The sequence below is a fragment of the Garra rufa genome, chromosome 8, assembly GCF_049309525.1.
Source record: "Garra rufa chromosome 8, GarRuf1.0, whole genome shotgun sequence".
Taxonomy (NCBI): Eukaryota; Metazoa; Chordata; class Actinopteri; order Cypriniformes; family Cyprinidae; genus Garra; species Garra rufa.
Window position 1 is genome coordinate 14,768,155 of NC_133368.1, and position 18,597 is coordinate 14,786,751.

The 18,597-nt window shown below is 35.2% G+C and overlaps 1 protein-coding gene across 1 annotated transcript in view; it reads left to right on the forward strand.

Annotated features, from left to right (window-relative positions):
• adam23b (ADAM metallopeptidase domain 23b) overlaps positions 1–18,597 on the forward strand; it is a 64,624-nt gene that overhangs the window by 28,749 nt on the left and 17,278 nt on the right. The window contains exons 5-15 of the mRNA XM_073845883.1: positions 324–406; positions 565–628; positions 4,714–4,786; positions 8,357–8,403; positions 9,234–9,299; positions 11,724–11,792; positions 12,146–12,312; positions 12,399–12,483; positions 12,649–12,736; positions 12,837–12,888; positions 14,545–14,644. Coding sequence (XP_073701984.1) covers positions 324–406; positions 565–628; positions 4,714–4,786; positions 8,357–8,403; positions 9,234–9,299; positions 11,724–11,792; positions 12,146–12,312; positions 12,399–12,483; positions 12,649–12,736; positions 12,837–12,888; positions 14,545–14,644 — 894 coding nt within the window. The remainder of the gene's footprint in view (positions 1–323; positions 407–564; positions 629–4,713; positions 4,787–8,356; positions 8,404–9,233; positions 9,300–11,723; positions 11,793–12,145; positions 12,313–12,398; positions 12,484–12,648; positions 12,737–12,836; positions 12,889–14,544; positions 14,645–18,597) is intronic.

Sequence of the window (18,597 nt, forward strand, 5' to 3'; positions counted from 1 at the left end):
TGCTAAATCAGGAGGAGTCTGTGACTTCACTGCTGAATCAGCGTAGCTGGGTTCACCTGCAGATCAGCTCACATGACCAGCAGACATTGCAGTAGCAATGCAGAGAGAGACTGACACTCAGCGTTGAATCTCTTTAATACATAGACTAGAAACATTAGGCTGTTTATTGAACACTGACATTCATGCATCATATTTATATAACCAGAAACCCACTATGCAGTCAATTAAAACATCACTGGTTTTGCACAATCCATCTTTTGTGGCAACAAATGCATGCACCATGGTGAACAGGACAAAAACTGAACACATGTGTGTGTTGTCAGGGTGGAGAGCACTGTTACTACCATGGCCAGATCAGAGGGAATGACAACTCTCGTGCCGCTTTGTCCACATGTAACGGTTTACAGTGAGTACTGGAGTGAATCAATCTGCTTAAACAATGCCTCAGAGCTTTCTCAAAGCTATACTGACTTATTTAATTGTGTCTGTATTTTTTCTCATTTGTAAGTTGATGAAAGCAGCTAAATTAATAAATGCAATTGTTTGTTTCTCTCTGGTTTTCAGTGGCATGTTTGATGATGGAGACCATGTGTACACAATTGAGCCACTTAAACTGAATCACTCTATTGTAAGTCTTCCTGTTTAATCCTAATTTCACACACGCTTAACTAGCTCCACAAACTAACTCTAAACCATTTCTGTACCATGCAAGTCATGAAACTTAAGTACACTGATAACTGCACTTTTTTACACAATGTCCAATTAGTTTGCTGAATAAACATGAAATGTGTGAGAAATACATAAGGAGAAATGTGTGATAAATTTAGTTTGACATGTTTCTGGCTTATGATATACACTATGTTCATAAGTTAAGGATCACTATGATTTTTGGCTAAATTGCTACTTTTATTTAGTAAGGACAAAGTAAAGTATTCAAAAATGTCCAAGATGTTTATAATGTTACAATACATATAAATAAGTCTTTATCCATTTATCAAAGAATCTAGCTGTTTTCAGCATTGCACTGCAAAAAAATGCTTTTCTTATTTAGATTTTCTTGTCTTGTTTCCAGCCAAAATATAAAACAATTCTTAAATCAAGACGGATTTTCTAGACAAGTAAAAACAATTTTCTTGTTTTCAGAAAAAATAAGTCAAAATCAAGTGAGTTTTTGCTTAGAGCAAGCAAAATAATCTGCCAATGGGGTAAGCAAAAAAACACTTATTTCAAACAGAAAACAAGATTATTTTTCTTACCTCATTGGCAGATTATATTGTTTGTTTAAAGCGCTTCATTTTGACTTGTTTTTTCTAAAAACAAGAAAATAATTTATACTTGTCTAGAAAATCCTTCTTTATTTAAGAATTTTTGGATATTTCGGCTGGAAACAAGACAAAAAATCGAAGTAAGAAAAGCATTTTTTGCAGTGTGATGTTAATAAAAAATGTTTATTGAGCACCAAATCAGCATTTTAAGAATGATTTCTGAAGCATCATGTGACACTAAAGACTGATGCTGAAAATTCAGCTTTACATCATAGAAATAAATTAAATTTTACAGTATACAGTTGTGCTCATAAGTTTACATACCCCTTGCAGAATCTGCAAAATGTTAATCATTTTAACAAAAATAAGAGGGATCATGAAAATTGCATGTTATTTTTTATTTAATACTGTCCTGAATAAACTATTTCACATAACAGATATTTATATATACTCCACAAGACAAAATAATAACAGATTTTATAAAAACCAGCCTACAGTACAATGATAAAAATCCACCCAGTGGTATTTTTTTAATCTTCAAAGGAACCGTATGTAAGAAATTTATTTCAGTTAATCATAAAATGGCCCTGACATGTCACTAGACATTAAGAAATCATGTTCATTTCAAATACTTATATCACTGACAACAGTGGTCCGGCCAGGATATTGTCATTTAAAAGTGAAAGTTGCAGCCCACGGCTGATGCTATTGTTGTCATGTTGTGTTTTGGTCTGATAATTCATAATTACTTCGCAAAACATCTCTCGTGAAGCATAAACATAATTAACAGAAGAAAAAAAAATTACTGTGTAGGACTCGTCACTTGTCATTGGAAGCTCCTTGTAGCAGCCTAGGTTCCTGCTGGATCCTGCAGTTTAGCTGGCAACCTCGAGTCAGGGGGGAGGGGGAGGGGATACACCGTTCTACAGTATTTTGAAAGTGATTGCAGTACCAGTTTTGGCCACAATCCTACATATGGTTCCTTTAAAAGTAATATCCCCTTTTTAAAATCAAGTTATTCTCAGCTTCTTGTGGGTGTGACGGCACGCTGACAGAAGCCGCTCCCACGATAGTTGATTGACATGAGCGCCTTACCTTAGACCCGCCCTCACCGAGCTGAAACAGTCAGACTCCGATCGCCATTGTGTCGACTCAAGGAAAGACAAGAATGTCTTAGATTTAGCGATTGAGGTGTTCTGTTATTGCATGTAATATTGAACATTGCAGTCGTCACTTACTCCCAACATCTGAGCCGCTGAAGACGCAGATTATTAACGTTAATTTCGTTTTTAAAAGGAAAGCACCGATCCCAAACTACATATGTTCGTGCAAATCGTTCCTGATGCAGCTTCGCCCACAGCAGAAGTGAGTTTAAGGGTTTTTATGCATCTTTGCAAACGGCTTTCCTTGATAATATGCTTGTTGGCAAGTTTTGCCGCTAACCGCGGCTAAAGTAAACGTTACGGCTCATAATCCCACAGCAGAGAGGGGCAGGCAGAGCTCATTTGCATTTAAAGGACCATGCAAGTCAGTGCCAATAGCCTTGTGGGCAGCGCGCCGACATACAGCGCCGTTGCGCTCAGGGCGTCCTGTGTTCGAATCCCAACTCGAGGACCTTTCCTGATCCCACCTCCACTTTGTTTCCTGTCACTTCTGGTCTGTCCTATTGCAAAAAATGCCAAAAATAAATCTTAAAAAAAAGGACCATGCAATAAAATTTTTAGATTTTTTGCAGAGCTGGTTTTGACAAGGTAAAAGAGTGTTGTTGTTTTTTTAACACTACTATTGAGAATTTCTAACCAAAGTATATTATAGACTTTTCATTAAGACCCTAAAGAATCATATGAACTTGTGGAAAATGGGCATCCGATGACCCCTTTAATACTGTGTGTTGTTTCGTGGATGATCCATGATTGTTTTTATGTTTTGTGATCGTTCTTTATGAGTCATTTGTTGGTCCTGAGCAGTTCAACTGCCTGCTGTTCTTCAGAAAAATCCTTCAACTCCTGCAGTCTTTGATTTTCCAGCAGCATCTGCATATCTGAACCCTTTCCAAAAGTGACTGTATGATTTTGAGATCCATCTTTTCACACTAAGAACAAATACATAACTATTACAAAATATGAAAACATTCACTGATGCTCAAGAAAGCAACACAATGCATTAAGAGCTGGGGAGGGTAAACTTTTTTAATTGGATAATCAGGGTTAATTGTACTTACATTGTCTTTTGGGAGAGATGTAAATGTGTGTAGCTTCTAAAGTGCAATACTAAATGGGAAAAAAACCTGTAAACAAAATAAGAAAAATGTACATATCATCGTCCTGTTCAAAAGTTTACACCCCCAGCTCTTAATGCATTGTGTTGCCTTTTTAAGCGTCAGTAAATGATTCACCTTTTGTAATAGGTATGAGTTCCTTAATTGTTCTCATTGTGAAAAGATGGATCTCAAAATCATACGGTCACTTATGGAAAGTGTTCAAATATGCAGAAGATGCTGGAAAAACCAAATAATGTGCAGGACCTGAAAGATTTTTCTGAAGAACGGCAGTTGAACTGCTCAAGACAAACAAGGGACAACTATCACAAAAGAAAAAAACAGTTGTGGATCATCCAAGAAAAAAAAAACACACAGTATTAAGATTCAAGGGAATGTAAACTTTTGAACGGGGTAATATAAATGCAGTTATTATTGTCTTGTGGAGTATATATCACATCTATTATGTAAAATAGTTTATTCAGGACAGTGCTAATTAAAAAATAACATACAGTTTTCATGACCCCTATAATTTTGTTTCAATTATTAACATTAAGCATATTCTGCAAGGGTTATGTAAATTTATCTTTCACAATATTACTGCTTTTCTGTCATTTTTATTTAAAAAATCGCAGTCTCTCTGAGCATATTGGTAGCATATGTTTGGGAAACCTTGTGAGAGTGATAAATATGTGTATATTTCCTATAACCATACAAAAAAAGTACAATTTTCCATTACTTTACTTGTTTGCGTAACATCACTTTGGCCATATAATTCCTGCAGCGAGAATATGAGATATATGCCAGAACATTTTCAAATCTGCTGTTGACAATGAAGACTGTTGGGTAATTCTTCATGCAGTATGGTTCAGCAAATGTTACTAGTTCTAGCGTAACCATTTCCTCTGCACATCAACTGCAACTGTAAACACTTTAATGAACTCCATACACTCGCTCACTACACACACTGACTCTACACACCCTCAACTATCTCTCAACTTTAATTTTAAACTAACAAACCCTCAAAAACCCAAACTGCACAAGCACAATTCATTATAATCACTAATCAAAAGCACTAGGCCTTTTAAAGCACCACAGCATGTGTACATATAATTTGACAAGCTCAGCTGAAGTCACTTTGGACGAACTTGTTGAGGTTTGGCTGCTCGTGCTGTGTGTTTTTTTCATTAGGAGGGAACAGCGAGACCACATGTGTTACGCAGAACCACCATCCTGCAGCAAACCACACCTGCAGGACAAGAAGGTACATACAGCACAGCTTTCACTCAACTCTCACAACAAAAATTTAAATTGTAAAAAGAACTACACCTAAGGGGTCATAAACTGAAAAACCAAACTTCCCTTGATCGGAAATATAAGAGGTCATTGTACTGTAAAAACATCCTGTACGTTTCAAAAGCTTAAAACTTTCTCATTAGTCTAAAAACAGCTTATATTGAGGTCAGTCTGCCAAAATGACAGGTTGTGTAATGTGCCACTCTATGATGTAATTTTTCTGCAGAAGAAGATCAATGGCTTCTTCGACAACAGTTTAGCCTTGCCCACCGATTCACATAAATAGTGTAAATAACAAGAGGCAAACACAGGTCTATGCAGGAAACAAACAATAATGATGGCTCTGAATACAAGAAGACGCTTTGCAGTGCCAAAAAGTTGTGTCTTTTCATTGCCTTCCTTCTGATCCCAGCGTTAGGAAAGAGTGGATGAACTATATTTTTAATAAACTTCCAGATCGTGTCAGTAAGAACTTCTTTGTTCACTTAATTTTATGTATTAGTTTACAAACAAGGCACAATTTGACACAGGATTTTCAGAAAGATTGAAACTATTCAACAGTAATGTTACAATACACGAGTGTGACTAAGTGTTTTATGGTCACTATTGCTTTGTTAGTTATTACAGATCAGAATGAGTATTTATGTGTTTTTGACCTAAATCACAGCCGTGTCCGTCTATGAGTAATGTAGGCTGTCAAACATACACAACTATTCTGCCCTACAAAGGCAAAGCGCAGTAACTACACATTTGGTCAAAATTGAGTTAATGCTTAAAATGGACTTCGTGACAACTGTTTTGTCTTGTGGCAAAGTCTCCTGGTTTAATTTTGTCCAGTTTCAAAGAAACGTTCCGAGAAACAAGAGTTTCAACATGTTTGACTAGCTGTTGTAAAAACTTTAAAGGCATTTTTCTCAGTTTCATTGTTCGCGTAGTTACTGCACTTTGCCTTTGGAGGGCAGTATTAGCCAATTATAGCAGTGGGCATTTATTTATGAGTCTCCAGTCCGCCATGTCTATTTAAATAAATGAGTGTTCAGATGAGGGGGATCAAAACAAGGACAGAAAATAGCCTGTATACTTCTAAATTATGATGTTTTTGATCTTGGTAGCATTATAAGTGGACCTCAGAGAACTGTACAAAATAATTAAAAAAGGCAGTTCATGACCTCTTTACACATTTTTTTATGTGCACTTGTAGTGTACTTCAAATCTTAAAGTTACATTTGTATAAAAAGGCTGCTTAAGTGTATTTACAATGAGACACTTTAATGACTGTTTCTTAACACACTTTTAACTAAAAGTTTAAAGTGCATTTTAAATCATTGTTTTAATAATCATTTGTTTACTTTAGACTTTATTCTTCTGTAGAACATAAAAGCAGATGTTTTATACAGTGTTCATGCTGTTCTTTATTGACCAGAAATGGAGAAAAAAAAAAGAAAATGCATAAAAACCACTATTAACACAGCTCATATGATTTGTGAACTATTATGTATTTCTAGAGCTTTTTGTGAGGCACAGACTGGAATTAAAGGGTTAGTTCACGCAAAAATGAAAATGAGCCCATTATTTACTCACCCTCCAGGCATCCTAAGTGTATATGACGTCCTTCTTTCAGACGAATCCAATCAAAGTTATATTAAAAAAGATACTGGCATTTCCAAGCTCTAGAATTGCATAGACGGGTGTTTCTCTTCATCAGTCCAAAACAAGTCCAATAAAGTACATCCATTCATAATAAAAAATGCCTCACATGGCTCCAGGGGGTGAATAAAGGCCTCCTCTAGTGAACTGATGAATTTTTATAAGAAAAGTATCCATATTTAAAACGTAAATATGGATCACTTTAATCTAGCTTGCGCTAAATTAAATGTAGGAGGATTTCGATATAAGCCTAGAGGAGACAGGTTTTCCTTTGCTAAAGTAAGAAAACTTTGCTTCCTTTGCTCCTGTAAACAAATGTTGGTTTGTTCGAGACACATCGGCGCATTCCCAAAGCCAAAGTCCTACGTCATTTGTCAGGAAGGTCTTCTGTGTACAACCAGTTGGCGCAAGCTAGATTGAAGTATTACATTTTAAATTTGGATAGTTTTCTTACAAAAATGCATTCGCTACAGGAGGCCTTTATTCACCCATTGGAGCCATGTGAGGCTCTTTTTATTATGGATGGATGCTCTTTACTGGACTTGGCCCATGCAACTCTAAAGCTTGGAAATGCCAGAATATTTTTTTAATATAACTCCAATTGGATAACTCCATGTAGCCTACACCTAGGATGCCTGGAGGGTGAGTACATAATGGGCTAATTTTCATTTTAGGGTGAACTAACCCTTTGAAACCATTATTCACTGGTTAGGTAGGTTTACATGCTGGGATGCTGGTTTTAACTTGTTTATGCTGGTTCTTTGCTGTTTTAGCAACATGACTCGCTATGGACCAATATAAACCAGCAAAGACCAGCTTAAACCACCATCCCAGCATCAAAATCTACCTAACCAACAGATGCTGTTTTTTTCAACAGGCAAGCTACAGTTCAAAATAGTAGTGTTTTATAGAGTACTGTCATTTTGGGGTGAACTTTTTCTTTTGAAAATTGATTCAAATTAGGGGTTGTACAGACTAGTCGACCAGTCGATTAGTCAACTTGAATGCTCTGCCATAATGCTTTATGCTTGACATCAACTAGTCGATGGGAGGGCGAAACAGGATAATAAATCCAGACAGCTAACGTGTGTCTGCAAGATATCTGTTAAAGATCACTTGATCTGGAAAGCATCTGCTGTGTACAAACATCTGACAGATGTTTTAAATATATTATAAATCATAAACATCTTAAAGACATCAAATAGACGTCTATTTGACATCTGATAGGAGACATCCTATAGACATGTTGCAGATGAGCAAACACTCTAAAAAATAATCTTCTAGATGTGATGTAGGTGTGCTATCAGAGAATCTTTGAGAATCTGTGAGAAAAACCTGTGAGAAATATAATGACCCAAAACAAAAGAACTGATAAAAATTAGTTGTTACTGTGCACAAAGTGTTCGAGTCACGGCTCAAGGTTCAGTTTTATTTGTTCATTAATGACGGCCTCAGTGACTAGTCGACATCGACTTTTATTACATAAATGATGACTGTAAAACACAAGAAGCCGTTCAACCCCTAATTCAAATATATATTTCAACAAATGTCTGTATGGGTCTGCTGAGTGCTGCTGTTGTAGAAAAAAAGAGAAGAGCGTTTAAAAGTCTCTACTGCCACGACTACAAACTTAGAGTAAAAAAGAGTTAGGTGGGAGTCCGTCACCAATTCAAAAGACTTTTGAGTTCATCATCCTGCAGGAGCACTGGATGCCTACTGTTTTTCATCAGTGAAATGGTCTCCATGTTGTTTGGAGAGTAGAGAATGTGCTCATTTTGTCACTGAAAGACAATGTTACATTTTTGTTAGAGATTAAAATTCTGTTTTGGGAAGGACTCTGAGGAAAAGCTGACAAACAAACACTTGTTTGTGTGAATGTGTGTGTGCGCAGGCATGGAGGAGGATTTGTCTTGGCTTCGACGGAGGAAAAAGCGAGCTGTAAGAGTCTGAGTGGGACGCAGCTGATACTGGATACAGGCCACAAAGTGATCCACTGCAGAGCAGAACAAGAACACTCTCAATGTCACTCTATGCAAACCAGCACACATCCCATAATAACAGACAGATTGACTCAGACTTGTGCAATAGCAGCAGCAATAGTACTGGCTCTTTTAGTACACAAAGGTCACATCCTAATTTGCATACTATCTATATTAGATTGTATTATGTGTTCTAAACATTAGTAAGTAACAGCATGATGGATTTTGGAAATATGCATCCGTTCATGCGTTTGGGGTTAATTTTGCACACAGCCCGTGGCATTGCTGAGGAGGAGGAGCTCATGACTCAACTTTTCAGTGTTAGAAAAATGCAGACATATGTGCCAGAGTAGTTCTAAATAAACGTTTTAAATGTTAAGTAATTATGAATGAAGTAGGTCATTTATTACATGGAAATTAGAATGATTTCTGAAGGAATCTGGAGTAATGATACTGAAAATTCAGCTTTTTTCCCATCTCTATGAAAAACTGCATGCTTTCAGTATACAGGAAGCAGTCAGTCTTGAGGCTATTCATTTAATTAAATCTCAAAATTAAATTAATATGTTTTAGAAGTATGTAAAATGGGGATCCAGCCAAAAACTTTGATCCAGAACAATGCACATTCTTTCATCCCACAAAAGTAATAGCAGCCCATTATGAGGGTTTGTGATGTCTGAAAGTGCTTAGGACACTTTTATTCATTCATGAGGAGCATTCATGCAGCATCTGTGAGATAGGAAATAAGCTGAGTCATGATTTTGCGGTTTTGTCGTGTTTCTCTTCCAGATGCCGAGGAACGTGTTTGAGGAGATGAAGTACATAGAGCTGATGATCGTCATTGACCACAGCTTGGTTTGTATAAATGCTGTTTGAATATACAGTAATAGCACTGTGTGTCAAATTGTACTGGCCTTCTGATTACCTTTGTGAAAAGAGTACTTATTATGAAAATAGTATATACTAGAATTCATTTAAATAAAATAAAATAAAATATATAAATAAATGATGTATTTAAAAATATTTGTATACATATTTGTAATGATGGAGCTACAGTTTAGCAGCCTACATTTTAAATATATTAACTTTAAATGCAATATTGAATAACACACTACGGTTAAAATTATAATCCAGTACTTTACATGTGCTTTAATATGTTAGTCAACGTATTAAAATAAAAGTACTTCTGTATATTATCTGCAAGTATACTTTTAAGATCTTAAGTACACTACAAGTGCACAATTAATGCAGTCAAGCGCACTTCTTTTTCACAAGGGTTTGGTGTTAGAGTTGTTTTAGGATAGTCTGTTTGTAATGTCCTTCTTGAGTGAGTTTTTGTTTATCATTACTGAAGGAGGCAGTGTAGTCATGTGAACTATAGAGGGCACTCTGCTTCTCCTGAGTTTGTTCTCCTGGGGCCAGATCTAATCCGGATTTTCGGATTAGATCAAATCTTGAAAATGGTGTTCAAAAGAAAAAAAAGAATTCTGAATTCAGATTAGATCACAAAATCTAATTTGTTTGTGTTGTTCAAAACATTTTAGTCCGATTTGGATACTTTCGAACCAAAAAAAAATGGATTTGGAAATTCCACGTTTTTCTATCCAGAATCAGGTAACCGATTTTACTTTTATGCTGGTTTTTCAAAGTAAAATTGTATTGGAGCACCCTGATCCAGATGCACACTTTTTCAGATTTCCAAATCTGGATTACTAGTGCTCTACGGAGCTCCTAAAGGGATATGGTGAAAAAAAAATTAAATGGAAAAAAAAAATGCCAGTGTTTTGCATTCTAGTTCTGCACTGCATTTACACAAATAACTATATCTGACTGGTCATCTCTGATGATTATGTCAATGTAGCTTGCAATCAGTAATAAAAAAAAATAAATAAATAAAAAAATAACTTTAATATAAATATATTTTTTGTTTGATAGCTAGCTGTTTGGGAATATATTACATGTAAAAATGTGTTGGACCAGTTTTATTACATTTTTGTTCCGGAAATCCACCCTTCTGCTGAAATCAGAATAATCTTTTTTTTATTTATTATTTTTAAATCAAAAGTATCCCAATCTTACTAAAACGTTTTGAACAACACGAATTAAGCATTTAATCCAGATCAAAACCAAGATTGGATTTTGTAGTCTAATCTGAATTCAGAATCAGAATTCTAAAATGTGATTAAACTTTAAAACTGGTCCAAAATACATGTTACCAAATAATCAATATCAAATAAAAATGAAATATTTAATTAAAAGTTTTTTTGTTTTTGTTTTTTTGCTTTTTTTAATCACTGATTGTAAACTACATTGGCAATAATCAGAGATGGACCAGTCAGAAGTAGTTATTTGTCCGAATGCAATGCAAAACATTGGCTTCCCCCCCCCCCCCCCATCTCATTTTTTTCCATCACTATGTCCCTTTAGGGGCTTCATAGAGCACTAATAATCCCCATTTGGAAAGTTCTCTTTTAAGATTTGAAATACACTACAAGTTCATATTCAGTACAATTAAGTGTATTTCTTTTTCACAAGAATGGACATTTATGGTCAGTTACGGTGGATATTCTGAATAAGGTCATCTTTATTCTGATTTATATAATTGTATGTGAGCTGTTTTAAACTGTAGTATTGGCTTAATCTAGTTATGGCAATCAGGTTCATCCCACAGTTCAAAATAATTCAAATATGACCAAATTTTAATTAATATCGGAATATTCTTGTCTATTCTTGTCATATCTATTTAGCAAAATCATATTTAAGTAACAGATAATATTCAGAAAAAATTCTGTCATGAAACTCTAGATGGTGCAGGCTAATGGGTTGTTGACGCACATTAATGATATTCACAGCGTTGAACTACTTGGCACAAGTTAATTGGTTCATGTTGCATACATAGCCAATGAGCTTGGTGCTTTACAATAAAATGGCTGGTTAGCATTCATTAGAGCATTTCGCAGCAAGCAACCCTCCACCTCCCCAGCTCCACCTGTATAGATCTGGAAAAAGTGTGTGGATCAGGGTGATCCAATACAATTTTGCTTCGAAAAAAACGGCACAAAAGCAAGATGGGTTACCTGATCCTGGATAGAAAAACATGGGATTTCCAAATCCAGATCATTCTGATCCAGATTAAATTTTTTGAACAACTGGCCCCATGTGTTGGAAATGATGAATGACCGCAGTAAATGTGGATTTGAGTGTGCTAAGTTTGAGTGCTTAGTTGATCTTATGATTGAATGTTTATATAATTGTAACTATGTGAATATTATCCCACAGTTTAGGAGAATGAAGACCATGCAGCACACACGCAACCATGCCAAATCAGTGGTCAACCTGGTGGATGCTGTGAGTTTCAATGTCATTAAAACAACCTATTATTGATAAGTTTACAGTTAATAGTTTGTATTTTTTTAACACAATTTAACAATATAGAACTCAGGCTTTGTGGACCTTCAAAGAAGAGAGATTGTGATAGAAAGTTCCAATTTAAATAAAAAACTTTGTTTTGTTTTGTTACAATTGTTACAATCAGTATAGAAAATATATGTATGGCACATGGGAAAGTGTTTAGGAAACCTGTTTGATAATCATTATTTTTCAGTTCAGTTTTAGTTCAGGAAGTGAAGAAAAATGAAGGGCTGTTTTTAGGGCAGACATAGACTATTTTTCACCCCCTCTTTCTGTCTGTCTCATGGAAGACTTTTAAAGAACACTTGAACACACGTGTGGTGCTGGTCGCTGTGGAGGTCTGGACGGACAAGGATCACATTCCCGTTAGTGTCATTCCATTCGAAATGCTGCGAAACTTTTCCAAATACCGACAGCAGCACATCAGGCAGCACGCAGATGCAGTGCATCTGTTCTCGTGAGTTCACATTTATTCATATTAACTGCTTTTGCACACACTCGTATCTGTGGAAATGAAGTGTGTGTCTCTGTGTGTGTTCGCAGTAATGTGACGTTTCACTACGCTCGGAGCAGCATATCATATTTTGGAGGGATATGTTCTGCCAGTCATGGGGTTGGTATCATTGAGGTAAGTGAATCACATGCAGGTTGACTCACAGCAAAACTAAATCATTATAACATCACAATAGGGAAGAAGAGCAATTGCAACTTCCATTTCATGGCAACTTTAAACTCAAGTATTGGTTTGCTTAAATAGCTGCCTTATTTCCATGTGTATGTGACGTCTGCACAGTTTGGTGCTACGTGGACGATGGCACCGCTGCTGGCCCAGAGTTTGGCTCAGAATCTTGGTGTTCAATGGGATTCAGCATCAAAGAGAAGTACACACTTGTTTAAAAAGTCTTGCTTCTGACTTTACTACTGACATATATAAAATATCAAGAATTGACTCGTTCTGTGTATGTGTGTGTTCTGTTTCAGAGGATTGTGGGTGCATGAACTCCTGGTGGGGCTGTATCATGGAGGACACTGGGTAAGATGCTACACACACACATTTTGTGATATACAGGGATATACAATGACAAATCTCCATAGTTCATATACAAAGTGCATTATCATTAAAATTTCTGTGTGCGTGTTTGTAGGTTGTGATCACGTAGACAGCAATATTCAGTTCTGACCTATAAACATAATTGCATACTACACACAAACCACTTCATTAAAACATACAACAAAATTTAAGAATGAAGACATACATTAAAGGAGAAGTTCACTTCCGGAACAAAAATTTACAGATAATTTATTCACCCCTTTGTCATCCAAAATGTTCATGTCTTTCTTCAGTTGTAAAGAAATCATGTTTTTTGAGAAAAACACTTCAGGATTTCTCTCCATATAATGGACTTCTATGGTGCCCCCTGAGTTTAAACTTCCAAAATGCAGTTTAAATGCAGCTTCAAAGGGCTCTAAACAATTCAAGCTGAGGAAGAAGTGTGTTATCTAGTGAAACAATGGGTTATTTTCAAAAAAAAAAAAAAAAAAAAAAATTATGTACTTTTTAACCTCAAATACTTGTCTTGTATTCAGGTTCAAGACAGTTAGGATGTGTCTAATCTAATCTCATAATCCAACTTGAAAATCATCCTACATCGCTGTTTTACCGTTTTTGTGAAGAGCAATTGATCTTCTTTGCACGTTCACTTTCTAAAAACACTTGGTTGGTACTTCTGCAGCGATGTAGGATGATTTTGTAGTTGGAGGAGACAAAAAAAAAAAAGTTGGGAGTTTTTCGCCAACTGTCTTGAACTGGAATACACAAAATACACGCAGAGCAAGACAAAACGAGCATTTGAGGTTAAAAAGTATATAAATTGTCAATTAAAAAAAATAAAATAAACGATTGTTTCGCTAGATAAGACCCTTCTTCCTTGGCTTGGATCGTTTAGAGCCATTTGAAGCTGCATTTAAACTGCATTTTGGAAGTTCAAATTCGGGGGCACCATAGAAGTCCACTATATGGAGAGAAATCCTGAAATGTTTTCCTCAAAAAACATAATTTCTTTATGACTGAGGAAAGAAAGACTTGAACATCTTGGATGACAAGGAGGTGAGTAAATTATCTGTAAATTTTTGTTCTGGAAGTGAACTTCTCCTTTAAAGCACAGTGTGTTCTGTTTGGCCAGCTATCCAGTGCTTTGTGATTGGCCGAATACCTCAAGCGTGTTATACAAATCATAATTTGGAAATTGTAAATTTAAAAAAAAAAATAGCTGATCCTTTCACTAGATAAGACCCTTCTTCCTCAGCTGGGATCATTTAGAGCCTTTTGAAGCTACATTTAAACTGAATTTTGGAAGTTGAAACTCACGGGCCCCATAGAAGTCCACTATATGGGGAGAAATCCTGAAAAGTTTTCCTCAAAAACCATAATTTCTTTACGACTGAGGAAAGAAAGACATGAACATCTTGGATGACAAGAGAATTATCTGTAAATTTTTTGTTCTGGAAGTGAACTTGCTGATACACATTCTGTATCGTATGTACACAATGTAGTGTTTAGATATTATGGGTCTGTCAGTGGGGTAAATTATTGGAATGCATGTAATTTGCATGACCGAACAGAAATAAAGAGAAACACTAAAAGCATGAACTTTGACTTCTTTATCCCTGCATTTGTCTTTGTTCTCAGGGCCCAGCACCCGCGGTCTTTCTCTAAGTGCAGTATCACAGATTTTAAAGAGTTCCTGTTGAAGGGAGGAGGATCCTGCCTCTTTAACAAACCCAACAAGGTCAGACATCACTGTTAACATCATCTTCATTAGTATTCAGTCAGAGAAAGTGGAAGAAGGTTTTTTTTTTTCTGGTATCCTTGTGCATATCATCAAAGTTTGCCAGGTTTACATGTCCATGAAAGGGTTCAAGTCTCTTCCTCTCTCAAAAAATGTGTTTCTTCCACAGATGAACTGTCTGTATTTATATATAAAAACGTATACTTGAAATATATATACTTTAAAATAATATACTTGAGTGCAAACTGAATCTAATGAATGTTCTAATGAATCTAATGTTTTAGAGACTTGAATGAAAATGGACGTGTAATAGAATTAATTGATATTGAATATACAATTTTTATATACAATTTTAGTGTTTTTTTAACCCACTTAAGTAGGCTGTACATCTTTAAATGTAATTTCATAATTACTTCTTGAGCTTGGTGCTTTACATTACATTAAAATGGCTGGTTAGTATTCACTAGAGAATTTTGCAGCGCACAACCTTCCACCTCCCCAGCTCTACCTGTAGGTTATTTATATGCTACTTGTGCAGCAGCAGTATGTCTTAAACAGGGCCGTGCAGAGACCTTTAAAGGGGCAGGTGCTCAAAGTATAAAAAGGGCACCTGGAACAAGGCATTTAAGAGCCCCTCGGGTCCATCACCTCATTGTAGGCATCCAGTTACTTACGTAATAAGTAACAATGTCATTAATAAGTCAAATAATGCATTATTCAAAGTTTTAATTGCATTTATGTTTAGTTCAGGACTCAAACAATAGAATTAGTAATATTTTTATCACTATAAAAGGGGCTCTCTAAATAGGGCTGTGCTCAAAACATCAGTACAGCAATACTGTACTGTATATTGTGACACATTCCTTGCTGATATACATATCATCACAGAGGCTTCTAGCAGCCAATGCTGTGAAGCAGTTCTGAGAAAGAAATGGAACATAAAAGACCATTTTGATGTTTAAAAGATTGAAAAATATTTTCTTTGGACCTTTTAATTTTGATTAAAAATTGTTGTGTATTAAATTGTCAAACCTAAAGATTTTCTTCTCTCTGTTTAACACAATAATAAAGAACAGCTGTTATATTAAACTCTGTGTGGTCACTATTGAAAATATCTGTGGCCCCTGATGTATTGTATTGTAAGGTTGTAGACGGTATAATATTAAGGCATAAAATGGCATGATTTATAATTCAGATACAGGTTCACACAAAAATATATTGTACAATGGAATGTCAGCCTTTACACCATTAAAAGGGATAAATGGAGTTTATAATTTATTATATTTTATTTAAAACATAAATAGTACTGTCTTAATTGTTTAGATTTTTAGAAGGCACATTAACATCTTTCACATTTACAACTCTATGTGTTTGCTGCATAAAAACTAGGTCGATAATTGAAATAATTTGACCATAAAGAGCTGAAAAATGTGAAATAAAAATTCATTCTCTGTCACAAGGGGGCGCTTTAGGAGCGCTGAAATACTACGGTTTCCATGGGAACGGCTGAACACAAAGCAGCAGCATTAACGCAGTTTTATCAGATGTGAAATGAAAATGCAAACGACACGTTTCTGAGGACAGTCAGTTCCCTTCAGATTCATCAATATAAAGACATAAGTGCCATGTTTTGACTTTGAAATGTGCAGCGTGCATATTTATTCAATGACATCATTGCCTTTTGAAGTTTAATCCAGCCCTATCACGATTCTCGTCTTTCCGTTGTTCTGAAATATTCGGTGCCTGAGATTTTCTGTGACACTGGGCGGAGCTAACATGAATATTCACGAGTTCCCTGTTTCACGTTAAAGCGCCACTAAAATTTTTAGTGCTCCTTGGACCATATAAACTGTTTTCGTTAACGTAAATCAATTTAAATTAAGCGTCGAACTAATTTGAGTTTTTTTATTCCTTTAGATTGTTGATTTCATTTGTAGATTGTGTGCTGTAAGTTTGATTTAATATAATTTATTATGATTTAATTTAAGGACATGTTCTAGCTAATGAGCCAACAGGCATTTATAGGACAGCGTTTTAGTGCCACGTAAAAAAATCTGAGATTAAGGTCATAATATTTCGAGAATAAAGACAAAGTACTACGAGAATGAAGTCGAAATGTACGAGAATTAAGTCGAAATACTACAAGTGTAAAGTCGAAATATTACGATAATAAAGTCGAAATATTACGAGAATAAAGTCCAAATACTACAAAAATAAAGTCGAAATATTACGATAATAAAGCCGGAATATTACGAGAATAAAGTCCAAATACTACAAAAATAAAGTCGAAATATTACGATAATAAAGCCGGAATATTACGAGAATAAAGTCCAAATACTACAAGAATAAAGTTGAAATATTACGAGAATTTAAATCGTAGAAATTAAAGTTATAATAGTATTGAGAGTAGCCTATTTTGCACATGCAAAGGCCCGGATTGATGCCTCCGAGCAGCCGCATCATTTTACTGGGATGAGGAAGAGCCAATTTTACTGACTTGCGAAAACAGCTTAATATCAAATATATGTGGTATTTATTAACAGACTGAACAGGACCAACTTTTTACTCAGCTCATACACCCAATGGACATTCCTTTGGGTTGGCGCTAGCTCTCTTATTTGACTATTTTTAATCCACTATATACACCTACACAAAATGCTTTTCTTACTTAGATTTTTTTGTCTTGTTTTCAGCCAAAATATCTAACAATTTTTAAACCAAGAAGGATATTCTAGTTAAAAAAAGTCTTGTTTTTAGAAAGAACAAGTCGAAATTAAGTGAGCTTTTGCTTAGAAAAAGCAAAATAATCTGCCATTGGGGTAAGCAAATAAACAAGATACAAAAAAGTAAGAAACTTTTTTTCTGCAGTGTAGGCTATGTGGGATTATTAGCAGAAATAATACCTTGTGTCATACTCACGGGGACGGTATGCTGGGAAATAATAATGTATTCGGTTGCATTCGTTGTTTGTAATAAAAAAAACATTTCTAATATAAAGTCTAATCTATCAAAATCAAAATTTTTGAAAATTCTTATCAAAATTCTTTGTGAAAATTCCTCCACCTGCTCCGCAAAAATGTCTGTGGCGTCCAATCTTTTATTCCTCACATTTTATTAAATTAAATAATATTTTGACTTTATTCTTGTAATATTTTGACATTATTATCGTAATATTTCATATATATATATATATATATATATACACACACACACACACACACACACACACACACACACACGGAGGATGATATAAGCAATGTTGTACATGATCACAAATCAAACTTTATTATGCCAAATCAAATGCATAAGTATATTCTGTACAGCTCAAATGAAATCAAACAATTTAAAACGCACTCAAATGTAAAACCGAAGTAGGGTAAAGACGGGAGTTGTTGGCCTATATGATGCATATTCTAAAGATAAACTGGATTTCTTATGTAATAAATGTCTGTGCACAATAAATATGTATATATATTAGCTCGAAACTGAAATGAAATTACGTTACAGAAAGCTGTATTTTTATTATTTTTTTTAATCAGGAGCACTAATATTTGAGTGCAACTTTAAGACGGAACTCATGAACGGGAAACTCATGAATATTCATGTTAGTTCCGCCCAGTGTCACAGAAAATCTCAGACACCGAACATTTCAGAACACCGTCCCCAAATGTAAGACCTCCTAAATTATAATTAAGTCTTTTCTTATACTATTTAACATATATAAAACTTTTTATGGCCTTAAATTTGACACAACCTAATTGAGGAGTTTTTAAGGACCTGCAGGAGCCCTCTCCTTTACGATAGATTTACGATTTTGTTTTTTTACATGACGACATTAACATTATCGGCAGCTATTTCAGAGCAGACTACACATGCACAAACTATAAAAAAAGTATAAATACTCGTGCATAATCTCTTTCCTTCACGTCATTCTTATGATAATAAGTAACGTT